Source organism: Anolis sagrei, chromosome 12, assembly GCF_037176765.1.
Source record: "Anolis sagrei isolate rAnoSag1 chromosome 12, rAnoSag1.mat, whole genome shotgun sequence".
Classification (NCBI taxonomy): domain Eukaryota; kingdom Metazoa; phylum Chordata; class Lepidosauria; order Squamata; family Dactyloidae; genus Anolis; species Anolis sagrei.
Window position 1 is genome coordinate 19387630 of NC_090032.1, and position 13528 is coordinate 19401157.

The window sequence follows — 13528 nt, forward strand, 5'->3', positions numbered from 1 at the left end:
TTAATACTATTATTATTATTATTATTTAATGCTATTATTATTATTATTATTTAATACTATTATTTAATATTATTATTTAATATTTATTATTATTTTTATCATTATTATTATTATTATTCAACCCAACTTAAAACACACAGTATCCCACTTAAGATAATTGCAGGGGTTGAACTACCAAAAATAGTCCTAGTGCAACACATTTATTGTTATTATTATTATTATTATTATTATTATTTATTATTAAACCCAACTTAAACCACACAGTATCCCACTTAAAATAATTGCAGAAATTGAACTGCAAAAAATAGTCCGAGTGCAACACATTATTATTATAGTAAGATTATTATTATTTAATACTATAATAATAATAATAATAATACTATTATTTAATATTATTATTTAATACTTATTATTATTATCCAACCCAACTTCAAACACATATTGCAAGCCCATCACTCCAAAGGGAAGATGAAAGAGAGAGAAAGAGAGTGAGGAAGTGTCCATTTTTTATTATTATAATAATTATTATTATTACACGGTTGAATCCAGTTCCTGGTACAAATATACATATTGGGGGTAGACTTACGGCGGGAGCCCTCGGCCCCACCAAGGAACACATTTGCCACGAAACCACCGCCCTTGGAAGACGCGGAGAAAAAGGTGTTCTGGAGCAGACGGAAGGGTTTCCTCCTCCTCGGTCTTCCCGGGTCTGGCCTTTCTGCGTCACCCACCCACCCAAATCCCCTTAATACACACAATTTCCACTCAAAGGGCAGTGAGGTCACTGGAAGACGGCGGAGAACCAGTTGGTGGCAGAGGAGAAAGGAGGAGAAGGTTCTGCAAAAAAGGAAAAACACAAGTTCCGTAGTTTTTGTTGCCCACAAACAGCTGAGTTTTCCATTGTTTCATTGCGTTTTCAATGAACTTGCTAATACTTTCACAAACCCCGATGACATCTAGACATTTGATGATCCAACTATGTGGCTCAAAAAAGGGAAAACACAAGCCGGATCACGTCAGGTGCATAATAATGCTGCAACATGTTTTAAGCCCCGAGTCCCTTCGGGGAGAGAGGGCGAGTTATAAATAATAATAATAATAATAATTATTATTATTATTATTATTATTTTACTGACACAAAAGCATAGTATGTCACATCATCATCATCATCATCATCATTATTATTATTATTCTGACACAAAAACACAGTATGTCACAGCAAATGAGATCTATATGCTGGATTATTATTATTATTATTATTATTATTATTATTAGAATTACGGGCAGTGGGATCATTGCAATGATGAACCGCAGTGGTGACACTGAGTCGCCCTGGAAAATCCTTCTCTTGTGTGCCGGTCACCACTGGGACCACCTTTACTGGTTTGTGCTATAGTCTTTGCAGTTCTATCTTTAAATCCTTATTATTATTATTATTATTATTAGTAGTAGTAGTAGTAGTAGTAGTATGATATACACAAGAAGATTAGTACACAGCAAACAAGATCACTCTGCTGGCTTTTGTATTGGATTCCCAAGTGTCTATGACTATGTGATGTATCGGCAAATAATGCGTGCAGATCAGAGTTGGGTGTCCTTTTGCAGCTGCCAGGTGGTATTTTTGTCAGTGCCAATTGTTTTTAAGTGCAGGCCAAGGTCTTTAGGCACTGCACCCAGTGTGCCGGTCACCACTGGGACCACCTTTACTGGTTTGTGCTATAGTCTTTGCAGTTCTATCTTTAAATCCTTATTATTATTATTATTATTATTATTAGTAGTAGTAGTAGTAGTAGTAGTAGTCGTCGTAGTAGTAGTATTAGATACATAACATGATTAGTACACAGCAAACAAGGTCACTCTGCTGGCTGTTGTATTGGATCACATGTTGGACACTTCCCAAGTGTCTAGGATTGTGTGATGCATCAGCAAATAATGTGTGCAGACCCGAGTAAGGTGGCCTTTTCCAGCTGTCAGGTAGTAATTTTGTCAGTGCCGATTGTTTTTAAGTGCAGGTCAAGGTCTTTAGGCACTGCACCCAGTGTGCCGGTCACTGGGACCACCTTTACTGGCTTGTGCCAGAGTCTTTGCAGTTCTATCTTTAAATCCTTATTATTATTATTATTATTATTAGTAGTAGTAGTAGTAGTAGTAGTAGTATGATATACACAAGAAGATTAGTACACAGCAAACAAGATCACTCTGCTGGCTGTTGTATTGGATTCCCAAGTGTCTACGACTGTGTGATGTATCGGCAAATAATGCGTGCAGATCAGAGTTGGGTGTCCTTTTGCAGCTGCCAGGTGGTAATTTTGTCAGTGCCAATTGTTTTTAAGTGCAGGCCAAGGTCTTTAGGCACTGCACCCAGTGTGCCGGTCACCATTGGGACCACCTTTACTGGTTTGTGCTTTGCACACCTCTATTGACCACTAATAGCCTTATGTGGTCTGCGTTTAGTACCAAAATCTCAGAATCCTGGGAATGGACCCCGTTCCAGAAGAGAAGCAAACCTCACCTTGATGCCTTGACTCCAGGCAGCCCCTCAAGATCAGCCTCATAGGTGGACGTCGAAGACCCCGTCCTCCACAGCCTGCGTGTCTTCCTCTTGGATTTCTGCAATCAAAAACAAAGACCAGCATGAGAACTAACCTGGTTGAGAATTGAATGGGTATTGCTGGGTTGTTGTAGGTTTTTTGGGCTATAGGTCCATGTTCTAGAAGCATTCTCTCCTGACCTTTCACCCCCATCTATGGCAGGCATCCTCAGAGGTTGTGAAGTCCCATGAGGTCTTTTCCGACTCTTTGATTCTATGATTCTATTATTCTTTAAAAATTTCAAAAGGGATCCCATCAGGTCTGCTGGCTTTGTTATTTTAATTGGCACATCCTCAGAGGTTGTGAAGTCTGTTGGAAACTAGGAAAACTGGGTTTATATATCTGAATGGGTATTGAAAAAGACATTACTGAAAGGTCAGCCCCATAAACCGATTGCAATAGAGGGCTCAACCTAAAAAACTCTGGCATTGACACTGAGAACTGGGAAGCACTCCAGCTGGATGTCAGCTGTGACCAGCATTGCTGTAGAATTTGAAGAGGCATGAATGGAGGGTGAAAGAGAGAGACTTGCCAAGAGGAAGGTGTATCAAGCCAACCCTGACCGGGACCATCTTCCACCTGGAAACCAATGCCCTCACTCCGGGTGAAGATGCAGATCAAGAATAGGACTCCACAGTCACCTACGGACCCACCACCAGTACACCGGCCTTGGAAAACAATCTTACTCAGACAACGAGGGGTCGCCTAAGTAAAGCATAATCACCATCATGTCCTTTTTTTTTCAATGAGCTGTGGAATTGTGTCAGCTCAGGACCCACCTTCTTTAAAAATTTCAGCAGGGATCCCGTCAGGTCCGCTGGCTTTGTTATTTTAATTGGCACATCCCTAGAGGTTGTGAAGTCTGTTGGAAACTAGGAAAACTGGGTTTATATATCTGAATGGGTATTGAAAAAGACATTACTGAAAAGTCAGCCCCATAAACCGATTACAATGGAGGACTCAAAGCCAACCTTAAAAACTCTGGCATTGACACTGAGAACTGGGAAGCACTCCAGCTGGAGGTCAGCTGTGACCAGCAGTGCTGTAGAATTTGAAGAGGCACGAATGGAGGGTGAAAGAGAGAGACTTGCCAAGAGGAAGGTGCATCAAGCCAACCCTGACCGGGACCATCTTCCACCTGGAAACCAATGCCCTCACTCCGGGAGAACATGCAGATCAAGAATAGGGCTCCACAGTCACCTACGGACCCACCACCAGTACACCGGCCTTGGAAAACAATCTTCACCAGACAACGAGGGGTCGCCTAAGTAAAGCATAATCACCATCATGTCCTTTTTCAATGAGCTGTGGAATTGTGTCAGCTCAGGACCCACCTTCTTTAAAAATTTCAGCAGGGATCCCATCAGGTCCGCTGGCTTTGTTATTTTAATTGGCACATCCCTAGAGGCTGTGAAGTCTGTTGGAAACTAGGAAAACTGGGTTTATATATCTGAATGGGTATTGAAAAAGACATTACTGAAAAGTCAGCCCCATAAACCGATTACAATGGAGGACTCAAAGCCAACCTTAAAAACTCTGGCATTGACACTGAGAACTGGGAAGCACTCCAGCTGGAGGTCAGCTGTGACCAGCAGTGCTGTAGAATTTGAAGAGGCACGAATGGAGGGTGAAAGAGAGAGACTTGCCAAGAGGAAGGTGCATCAAGCCAACCCCGACCGGGACCATCTTCCACCTGGAAACCAATGCCCTCACTCCGGGAGAAGATGCAGATCAAGAATAAGGCTCCACAGTCACCTACGGACCCACCACCAGTACACCGGCCTTGGAAAACAATCTTACTCAGACAACGAGGGGTCGCCTAAGTAAAGCATAATCACCATCATGTCCTTTTTTTTTCAATGAGCTGTGGAATTGTGTCAGCTCAGGACCCACCTTCTTTAAAAATTTCAGCAGGGATCCCATCAGGTCCGCTGGCTTTGTTATTTTAATTGGCACATCCCTAGAGGTTGTGAAGTCTGTTGGAAACTAGGAAAACTGGGTTTATATATCTGAATGGGTATTGAAAAAGACATTACCGAAAAGTCAGCCCCATAAACCGATTACAATGGAGGACTCAAAGCCAACCTTAAAAACTCTGGCATTGACACTGAGAACTGGGAAGCACTCCAGCTGGAGGTCAGCTGTGACCAGCAGTGCTGTAGAATTTGAAGAGGCACGAATGGAGGGTGAAAGAGAGAGACTTGCCAAGAGGAAGGTGCATCAAGCCAACCCTGACCGGGACCATCTTCCACCTGGAAACCGATGCCCGCACTGTGGGAGAAGATGCAGATCAAGAATCGGGCTCCACAGTCACCTACGGACCCACCACCAGTACACCGGCCTTGGAAAACAATCTTACTCAGACAACGAGGGGTCGCCTAAGTAAAGCATAATCACCATCGTGTCCTTTTTTCAATGAGCTGTGGAATTGTGTCAGCTCAGGTCCACCTTCTTTAAAAAATTTCAGCAGGGATCCCATCAAGTCTGCTGGCTTTGTTATTTTAATTGGCACATCCCTAGAGGTTGTGAAGTCTGTTGGAAACTAGGAAAACTGGGTTTATATATCTGAGTGGGTATTGAAAACGATATAACCGAAAAGTCAGCCCCGTAAACCGATTGCAATAGAGGGAGAGGAGAGAGGGGGGGGGGGGAAGAGATACCATTCGTAGTCCCCAAAATAATTAGAATTAATACAGAAAAGGTTGCAAAGCTCAATGCTTTCTCTATCTACGAGCAGCAACGCAGAGCTTGGTGCAAAATATATTCTCGATTCCAGGATGTGAGGCCGACCGAGGACGCCAGGGGGAGACGCTGCATCACTATTCCTTGGCCGCCGCAATGTGCCAGCGTTTGTAGCAATGCTGCTTTGTGTTTGCGATGGGAGTTAGTAGTGCAGGGCAGGGCGGAAGATGCAGAGACCCTCCAGGAAACAGGAAAGAGTCGCCCCAAGATATTTTCCTGCCCGAGGCAAAGCACAACACAACTGCCTCTTCTTTTGCAGGCCCAGGGAATTCACCGGAAAGAGTCTGGATGAGCATCGGATCCCATCCCAATGGGCGTTAGTGTCCATGAGCATTGCACCAAGCAAACGAGAAGCTCGGCCTGTCATTGAACATCGAGAAAACCAAAGTGCTCTTCCAGCAGTCACCAGCCAATCCCTTTCCAATACCAGAGATATAGCTTAATGGTGTAACACTAAAAATGTTGACCATTTCTGCAATCTTGGCAGCCACCTCTCCACCAAACTCAACATCGACACCAAAATACAACACCGCCTGAGCTCTGCGAGTGCAGCATTATTCCGAATGAAGCAGAGAGTGTTTGAGGACCGGACATCCGTAGGGAGACCAAGGGGCTTGTTTACAAAGCTATTGTCCTCCCAACCCTGCTATACACAACTCCAATATGCTGATGATTATGTCGTCTGTGCGCATTCAGAAGAAGAATTACATGCCACTCTAAACACCTTTGCAGAAGCATACGAGAAGCTGTCTACAGACTGTCTACAGACGTCAACATTGACACCGAAATACAACACCACCGGAGCTCTGTGAGTGCAGCATTCTTCCAAATGAAGCAGAGAGTGTTTGAGGACTGGGACATCCGTAGGGATACCAAGGTGCTTGTTTACAAAGCTATTGTCCTCCCAACCCTGTTATACACCTGCGAGACGTGGACTGTCTACAGACGTCAACATTGACACTGAAATACAACACTGAGACTGAAATTTAACACCACCTGAGCTCTGTGAGTGCAGCTTTTTTCCAAATGAAACAGAGAGTGTTTGAGGACTGGGACATCCGTAGGGATACCAAGGTGCTTGTTTATAAAGCTATTGTCCTCCCAACCCTGCTATATGCCTGCGAGACATGGACTGTCTACAGATGTCAGCACTGAGACTGAAATACAACACCACCGGAGCTCTGCGAGTGCAGCATTATTCCGAATGAAGCAGAGAGTGTTTGAGGACCGGGACATCCGTAGGAATACCAAGGTGCTTGTTTATGCAGCTATTGTCCTCCCAACCCTGCTATATGCCTGCAAGATGTGGACTGTCTACAGATGTCAACATTGACACTGAAATACAACACTGCCTAAACTCTGCGAGTGCAGGATTTTTCCAAATGAAGCAGAGAGTGTTTGAGTACCAGGACATCCATAGGGAGACCAAGGTGCTTGTTTATAAAGCTATTGTCCTCCCAACCCTGCTATATGCCTGCAAGACGTGGACAGTCTACAGATGTCAACACTGAGACTGAAATATAACACCACCTGAGCTCTGCAAGTGCAGCATTTTTCCAAATGAAGCAGAGAGTGTTTGAGTACCGGGACATCCATAGGGAGACCAAGGTGCTTGTTTATGCAGCTATTGTCCTCCCAACCCTGCTATATGCCTGCAAGACGTGGACAGCAACCTTGGCAGCCACCTCTCCACCAAAGTCAACATCGACACCAAAATACAACACTGCCTGAGCTCTCTGAGTGCAGCATTTTTCCGAATGAAGCAGAGAGTGTTTGAGTACCAGGACATCCATAGGGAAACCAAGGTGCTTGTTTATAAAGCTATTGTCCTCCCAAACCTGCTATATGCCTGCGAGACGTGGACTGTCTACAGATGTCAACATTGACACTGAAATACAACACTGCCTAAACTCTGCGAGTGCAGGATTTTTCCGAATGAAGCAGAGAGTGTTTGAGTACCAGGACATCCATAGGGAGACCAAGGTGCTTGTTTATAAAGCTATTGTCCTCCCAACCCTGCTATACACCTGCGAGACATGGACTGTCTACAGATGTCAACATTGACAATACACCACCTGAGCTCTGCGAGTGCAGCATTTTCTCGAATGAAGCTAAGGATAGGGGCATCCGTAGGGATACCAAGGAGCTTGTTTACAAAGCTATTGTCCTCCCAACTCTACTATACGCCTGCAAAACGTGGACTGTCTACAGATGTCAACACTGACACTGAAATACAACACTGCCTGAGCTCTGTGAGTGTAGCATTAATCCGAATGAAGCAGAGAGTGTTTGAGGACTGGGACATCCGTAGGGATACCAAGGAGCTTCTTTACAAAGCTATTGTCCTCCCAACCCTGCTATACGCCTGCGAGACGTGGACTGTCTACAGACGTCAACATTGACACGGAAATACAACACTGAGACTGAAATATAACACCACCTGAGCTCTGTGAGTGCAGCATTAATCCGAATGAAGCAGAGAGTGTTTGAGGACTGGGACATCCGTAGGGAGACCAAGGTGCTTGTTTATAAAGCTATTGTCCTCCCAACCCTGCTATACGCCTGCGAGATGTGGAGTGTGTACAGATGTCAACACTGAGACTGAAATACAACACCACCTGAGCTCTGCGAGTGCAGCATTATTCCGAATGAAGCAGAGAGTATTTGACGACTGGGACATCCATAGGGTTACCAAGGTGCTTGTTTATAAAGCTATTGTCCTCCCAACCCCGCTATACGCCTGCGAGCCGTGGACTGTCTACAGACGTCAACATTGACACTGAAATACAACATGCCCGACCACCGTCTCCCAAAGCAGTTGCTCTACTCCGAACTCAAGAATGGAAAACTGAATATTGGTGGGCAGGAAAAGAGATTGAAATATGGGCTCAAAGCCAACCTTAAAAACTCTGGCATAGACATTGAGAACTGGGAAGCCCTGGCCCATAAGCAATCCAGCTGGAGGTCAGCTGTGTCCAGCAGTGCTGCAGAATTTGAAGAGGCACGAATGGAGGGCGAAAGAGAGAAAAGTGCCAAGACGATGGAGCGTCTACTAGCCAGCAGGAAACCATTGGTGGGAGGAGTTCTCCAGCCCAGATTGCTTCATGTTTGCAAATCTGACAATGTAACTTCAAAGAAGGAGCCTGAAGGACCAGGTGGCTAGGAACATGCAACTCCCCTCATTTCTCTTTCTTTTTGCTTTTCCTCTTGCTAGTCAATTCATTTGAGGTGCCACAGCAACACGTGGCCGGATACAGCTAGTTCAATGTAATAGAGGTTACCAAACAAGAGCCCAATAGAAAGATTGTGTTGTTATTTTTGGATGCTGAGAAAGCTTTTGATAACCTCTACTGGGAATTTATGGGAAAATGTATTGATTCGATATGGGGTGGGTCAGCAGTTTAGAACAGCTGTAGCTAAATGGCTAACTGACAATTTTGATGGAAACACAAAGGCGCTGAGATATTGTGTTCCTTGGTTTCGCCTGGACGAGTGGGGATTCGAACCCTTGACTTTGTCCATCTTACTGCGAAAATGAAAAACATCTGTCCCACCGATTCTAACGTGGTGAGAACCGCACATTCGAATGCCCAAAGATATGAAGTGTGGCCTGCGGAGGAAGCACCTGTCTGCATGTCATCCGCCGAAAAGACAAGGCAGGAAGCGAAGCTGGGCTAAACTGTTATCTGGGAGGGAAACCAGTTTCCGGCGAATGGGGAAATAGGGCGCAGGGAGAAAAACAGGGGTGCGGATGTGTGACAAACAACCCCTGCGGTCTCCAATGCTTTACGAAAGATGACAAAGAAAGAAAACAAAGTTGAAGAGGGTGGAGCTGGTGATACAGGAAACAGGCCGAGCCTATCTTATCTGAAATGCACAAGGAGAAACCGAGAGGCAATAACACATTCTACTCTGCCCGAGCTTTCCAGAATCCTTGACATTTGGACGAAGAAGTAGAGGATTTTGGAATCCGGAATCCAAAAACTCTGAAAGAGTTGAGTTTGGGAAACACTGGTCCCAAAAGCAAAGGTGTCGCTCTCTCAACAAAAGAGTGACACCTTATTTCGCTTATTTAGTAGGGCTGGGCGGTTTCGTTTCGTTAATTCGTAATTCGTTAATAATTCGTTAATTTTTTCAATTACAAAACGATAACGAACCATTCTGGAGTAATTATTTAAAAAAACGAATTTTCAAAAACGATATTGTATTCGTTTTGTTATTGTTTTGAGGTCGTTTCGTTATTATTTCCACATGTCTGGGCCAGTTTTATGGTTTAATTAGTGAAAAAAAATTATAATATCACACCAACAGTCAACAACAGAGGGAGAGGGAAGCTTCAGAAGGTTTTGGAGGTTTTTTAGCGTATTTCGCGGTCGCGTCCGCCATTAACGAATCGATTCGTTATTGTTTCGGAAATCGATTCGTTAATTTTTTACCATTTACGAAATTTCGTAAATATCGAACTTTTTAAAAGGAAAATTTTGTAATTATTTTAAATATCGAAACAAAAAAAAACCCCAAATACAAATCGATTTTAGAAACAAATTTTTCCGTTGTTACCCAGGCCTATTATTTAGCTTTAGTTTTGCTTTTCGTTTAGAATAATTGCACCCACCACTCTTCTAAATCGCTGACCCGCCCCATATCGAATCAATACTTTCCCCATAAATTCCCAGTAAATGTTGTCAAAAGCTTTCTCGGCATCCAAAAATAACAACGCAATTTTGGAAGTTGTCGTCATCATCATTATTACAATCATATTTGACCACAAAAGCTTATACTGTGCCACCGGTGGAAGAGTGGGTTGAATTTAGCCTCGGAAAGGGTTTGCAAATAGGGTGGGAGGCCTTAAATATTGTTTGGCACTATCCTCTCATGCTCACAATCCAGTCATGAAAACCTGGTTTCTCTCCATTGAACACCAGCAAATTAGTCCTTCCACTACAGTAATAATAACAATAGCAATAACAATAACAATAATAATAATCTTTATTTATACCCCGCCACCCTCTCCCCCAACGGGGACTCGGAGCGGCTTACATGGGGCCAAGCCCGAACAACAAATTACAATACACCTGCTATATGCTTGCAAGACGTGGACTGTCTACAGACGTCAACATTGACACTGAAATACAACACCACCTGAGCTCTGCGAGTGCAGCATTATTCCGAATGAAGCAGAGGGTGTTTGAGGACCGGGACATCTGTAGGGAGACCAAGGGGCTTGTTTATAAAGCTATTGTCCTCCCAACCCTGCTATACGCCTGCGAGATGTGGACAGTCTACAGACGTCAACATTGACACTGAAATACAACACTGCCTGAACTCTGCGAGTGCAGCATTTTTCTGAATGAAGCAGAGAGTGTTTCAGGACTGGGACATCCATAGGGAGACAAAGGTGCTTGTTTATAAATCTATCGTCCTCCCAATCCTGCTATATGCCTGCGAGACGTGGACTGTCTACAGACGTCAACAGTGACAGTGAAATACAACACCGGCTGAGCTCTGCGAGTGCAGCATTTTTCCGAATGAAGCAGAGAGTGTTTGAGGACTGGGACATCCGTAGGGAGACAAAGGTGCTTGTTTATAAATCTATCGTCCTCCCAACCCTGCTATATGCCTGTGAAACATGGACTGTCTACGGACGCCACATGCAACTCCTGGAACTATTTCATCAGCGCTGCCTCTGGAAAATCCTGCAAATCTCTTGGGAAGACAGGCGGACAAACATCAGTGTGCTGGAAGAAGCAAAGACCACCAGCATTGAAGCGATGGTCGTCTGCCATCAACTCCGCTGGACCGGCCACGTTGTCCAGATGCCCGACCACCGCCTCATGAAGCAGTTGCTCTACTCCAAAATCAAGAACTGAAAATGGAATGTTGGCGGGCAGGAAAAGAGATTGAAAGATGGGCTCAAAGCCAACCTTTAAAACTCTGGCATAGACACTGAGAACTGGGAAGCCCTGGCCCTTGAACACTCCAGTTGGATGTCAGCTGTGACCAGCAGTGCTGCAGAATTTGAAGAGGCACGAATAGAGAGTGAAAGAGAGAAACGTGCCAAGAGGAAGGCGCGTCAAGCCAACCCCGACCGAGACCACCTTCCACCTGGAAATCAATGCCCTCACTGCGGGAGAACATGCAGATCAAGAATAGGGCTCCACAGTCACCTACGGACCCTCCGCCCGGACACTACACTTGGAGGACCATCATCCTCGGACTACGAGGGATCGCCTAAATAAAGCACCAATTTAAAAAATAACAAAGCCAGCGGACCTGATGGTATCCCAGCTGAAATTTTTAAAGAAGGTGGACCTGAGATGACACAACTCCAAAAGCAAATTGAAAAAATGACCATCATGTCATTTTTTCAATTTGCTGGTGGAGTTGTGTCAGCTCAGGTCCACCTTCTTTAAAAATTTCAGCAGGGATCCCATCAGGTCCGCTGGCTTTGTTATTTTTTTTAATTGGTGGATGACTTTGCTGACTTACTCCAAATTCGCTATAGTAGAGCATTTCTCTTCTAAAGGGTAGACTTCTCTCATTTCCTGTTGTCTCGCCCCTGTTCTTAACTAGCAGTGGTTTGTAAGTCGAAACATTTGCAACTCGGAGACAGCCTGTATGCTTCATAGTGTTGGACTTCTGATTCTTTCAGCTTCACTAGAGCTTTTTGATTACCGGGACCACCTTCCACCTGGAAACCAATGCCCTCACTGCGGGAGAAGATGTAGATCAAGAATAGGGCTCCACAGTCTTCTACGGACCCTACGCCCGGACACTACACTTGGAGGACCATCATCCTCGGACTACGAGGGATCGCCTAAATAAAGCATCATCACAATCATGTCATTTTTTCAATTTGCTGGTAGCATTGTGTCAGCTCAGGTCCTCCTTCTTTAAAAAAATCATTAGGGATCCCATCAGGTCCGCTGGCTTTGTTATTTTTTTAATTGGTGGATGACTTTGCTGACTTACTCCAAACTCACTATAGTAGAGAATTTCCCTTCCAAAGTGTAGACTTCTTTCAAATCCTGTTGTCTCACCCCTGTTCTTAACTAGCAGTGGTTTGTAAGTCAAAACATTTGCAACTCAGAGACGGCCTGTATGCTTCAAAACGTTGGACTTCTGATTCTTTCAGCTTCACTAGAGCTTTTTGATTACCGGGACCACCTTCCACCTGGAAACCAATGCCCTCACTGCGGGAGAAGATGTAGATCAAGAACAGGGCTCCACAGTCTTCTACGGACCCTACGCCCGGACACTACACTTGGAGGACCATCATCCTCGGACTACGAGGGATCGCCTAAATAAAGCATCATCACAATCATGTCATTTTTTTTCAATTTGCTTTTGGAGTTGTGTCAGCTCAGATCCCCCTTCTTTAAAAATTTCAGCAGGGATCCCATCAGGTCCGCTGGCTTTGTTATTTTTTTAATTGGTGGATGACTTTGCTGACTTACTCCTAACTCGCTATAGTAGAGAATTTCCCTTCCAAAGGGTAGACTTCTCTCATTTCCTGTTGTCTCACCCCTGTTCTTAACTAGCAGTGGTTTGTAAGTCGAAACATTTGCAACTCGGAGATGGCCTGTATGCTTCATAGCGTTGGACTTCTGATTCTTTCAGCTTCACTAGAACTTTTTGATTACGGTCCACACAAATTTGGCGTTTTGACCGGGTTTCCTCCTAGCTTTATTTGGAGATGCCAGAGTTTTGAACCTATGATACAAAGCCATCCATGGAGTTTTTGTCTTCTCTCCGTTTCATCTGACGACACATCAAACTGTGGAACAAGGCTCTCAAAAAGGGAAACGATTTCAATCAAAACCGGTTGATCTTTCAGATAAAAGGCACTGATTTGCCTTTTTTATGTAAAGAAAGGAAATAGAAGCTTCTTTGCTGGAGGGTTGAAAAAACAGTGGATGTTAAACATTCGTTTTTCACAAAAGGGAAAGCAGGGAATTAAAAGATGCGAGAGACCGTTGTCGGAAAATTAACTCAAACGGGGATTAAAGGCGTACAAAGTTAACAAAGGGATTCCTTTTCTACAAAGTCTTGTTACGCCTCGTTTTCCTCGTCCCCTTTCTAACTGTAAGGTTTTGGGAGGATGTCAAAGGCTGGGAAAGCTTTCAGTGCAGGGTTTCTTTGTCAGGTACTGGCTTGTTCAGTAGACTCTCCTCTACAGTTCCATTTTGGTGGGA

The 13528-nt window shown here is 44.2% G+C and overlaps 1 protein-coding gene across 2 annotated transcripts in view; it reads right to left on the reverse strand.

Annotated features, from left to right (window-relative positions):
• Positions 1-494: 494 nt before the first annotated feature.
• Positions 495-13528, reverse strand: part of RASGRP2 (RAS guanyl releasing protein 2) — a 95359-nt gene continuing 82325 nt past the window's right edge. For both annotated transcript variants that reach the window (XM_067472524.1, XM_067472525.1), the window contains exons 16-17: positions 2513-2610; positions 495-837 (exon numbers count right to left, since the gene is read on the reverse strand). In XM_067472524.1, coding sequence (XP_067328625.1) covers positions 2552-2610 — 59 coding nt within the window. In that variant the 3' untranslated portion in view covers positions 495-837; positions 2513-2551. The remainder of the gene's footprint in view (positions 838-2512; positions 2611-13528) is intronic.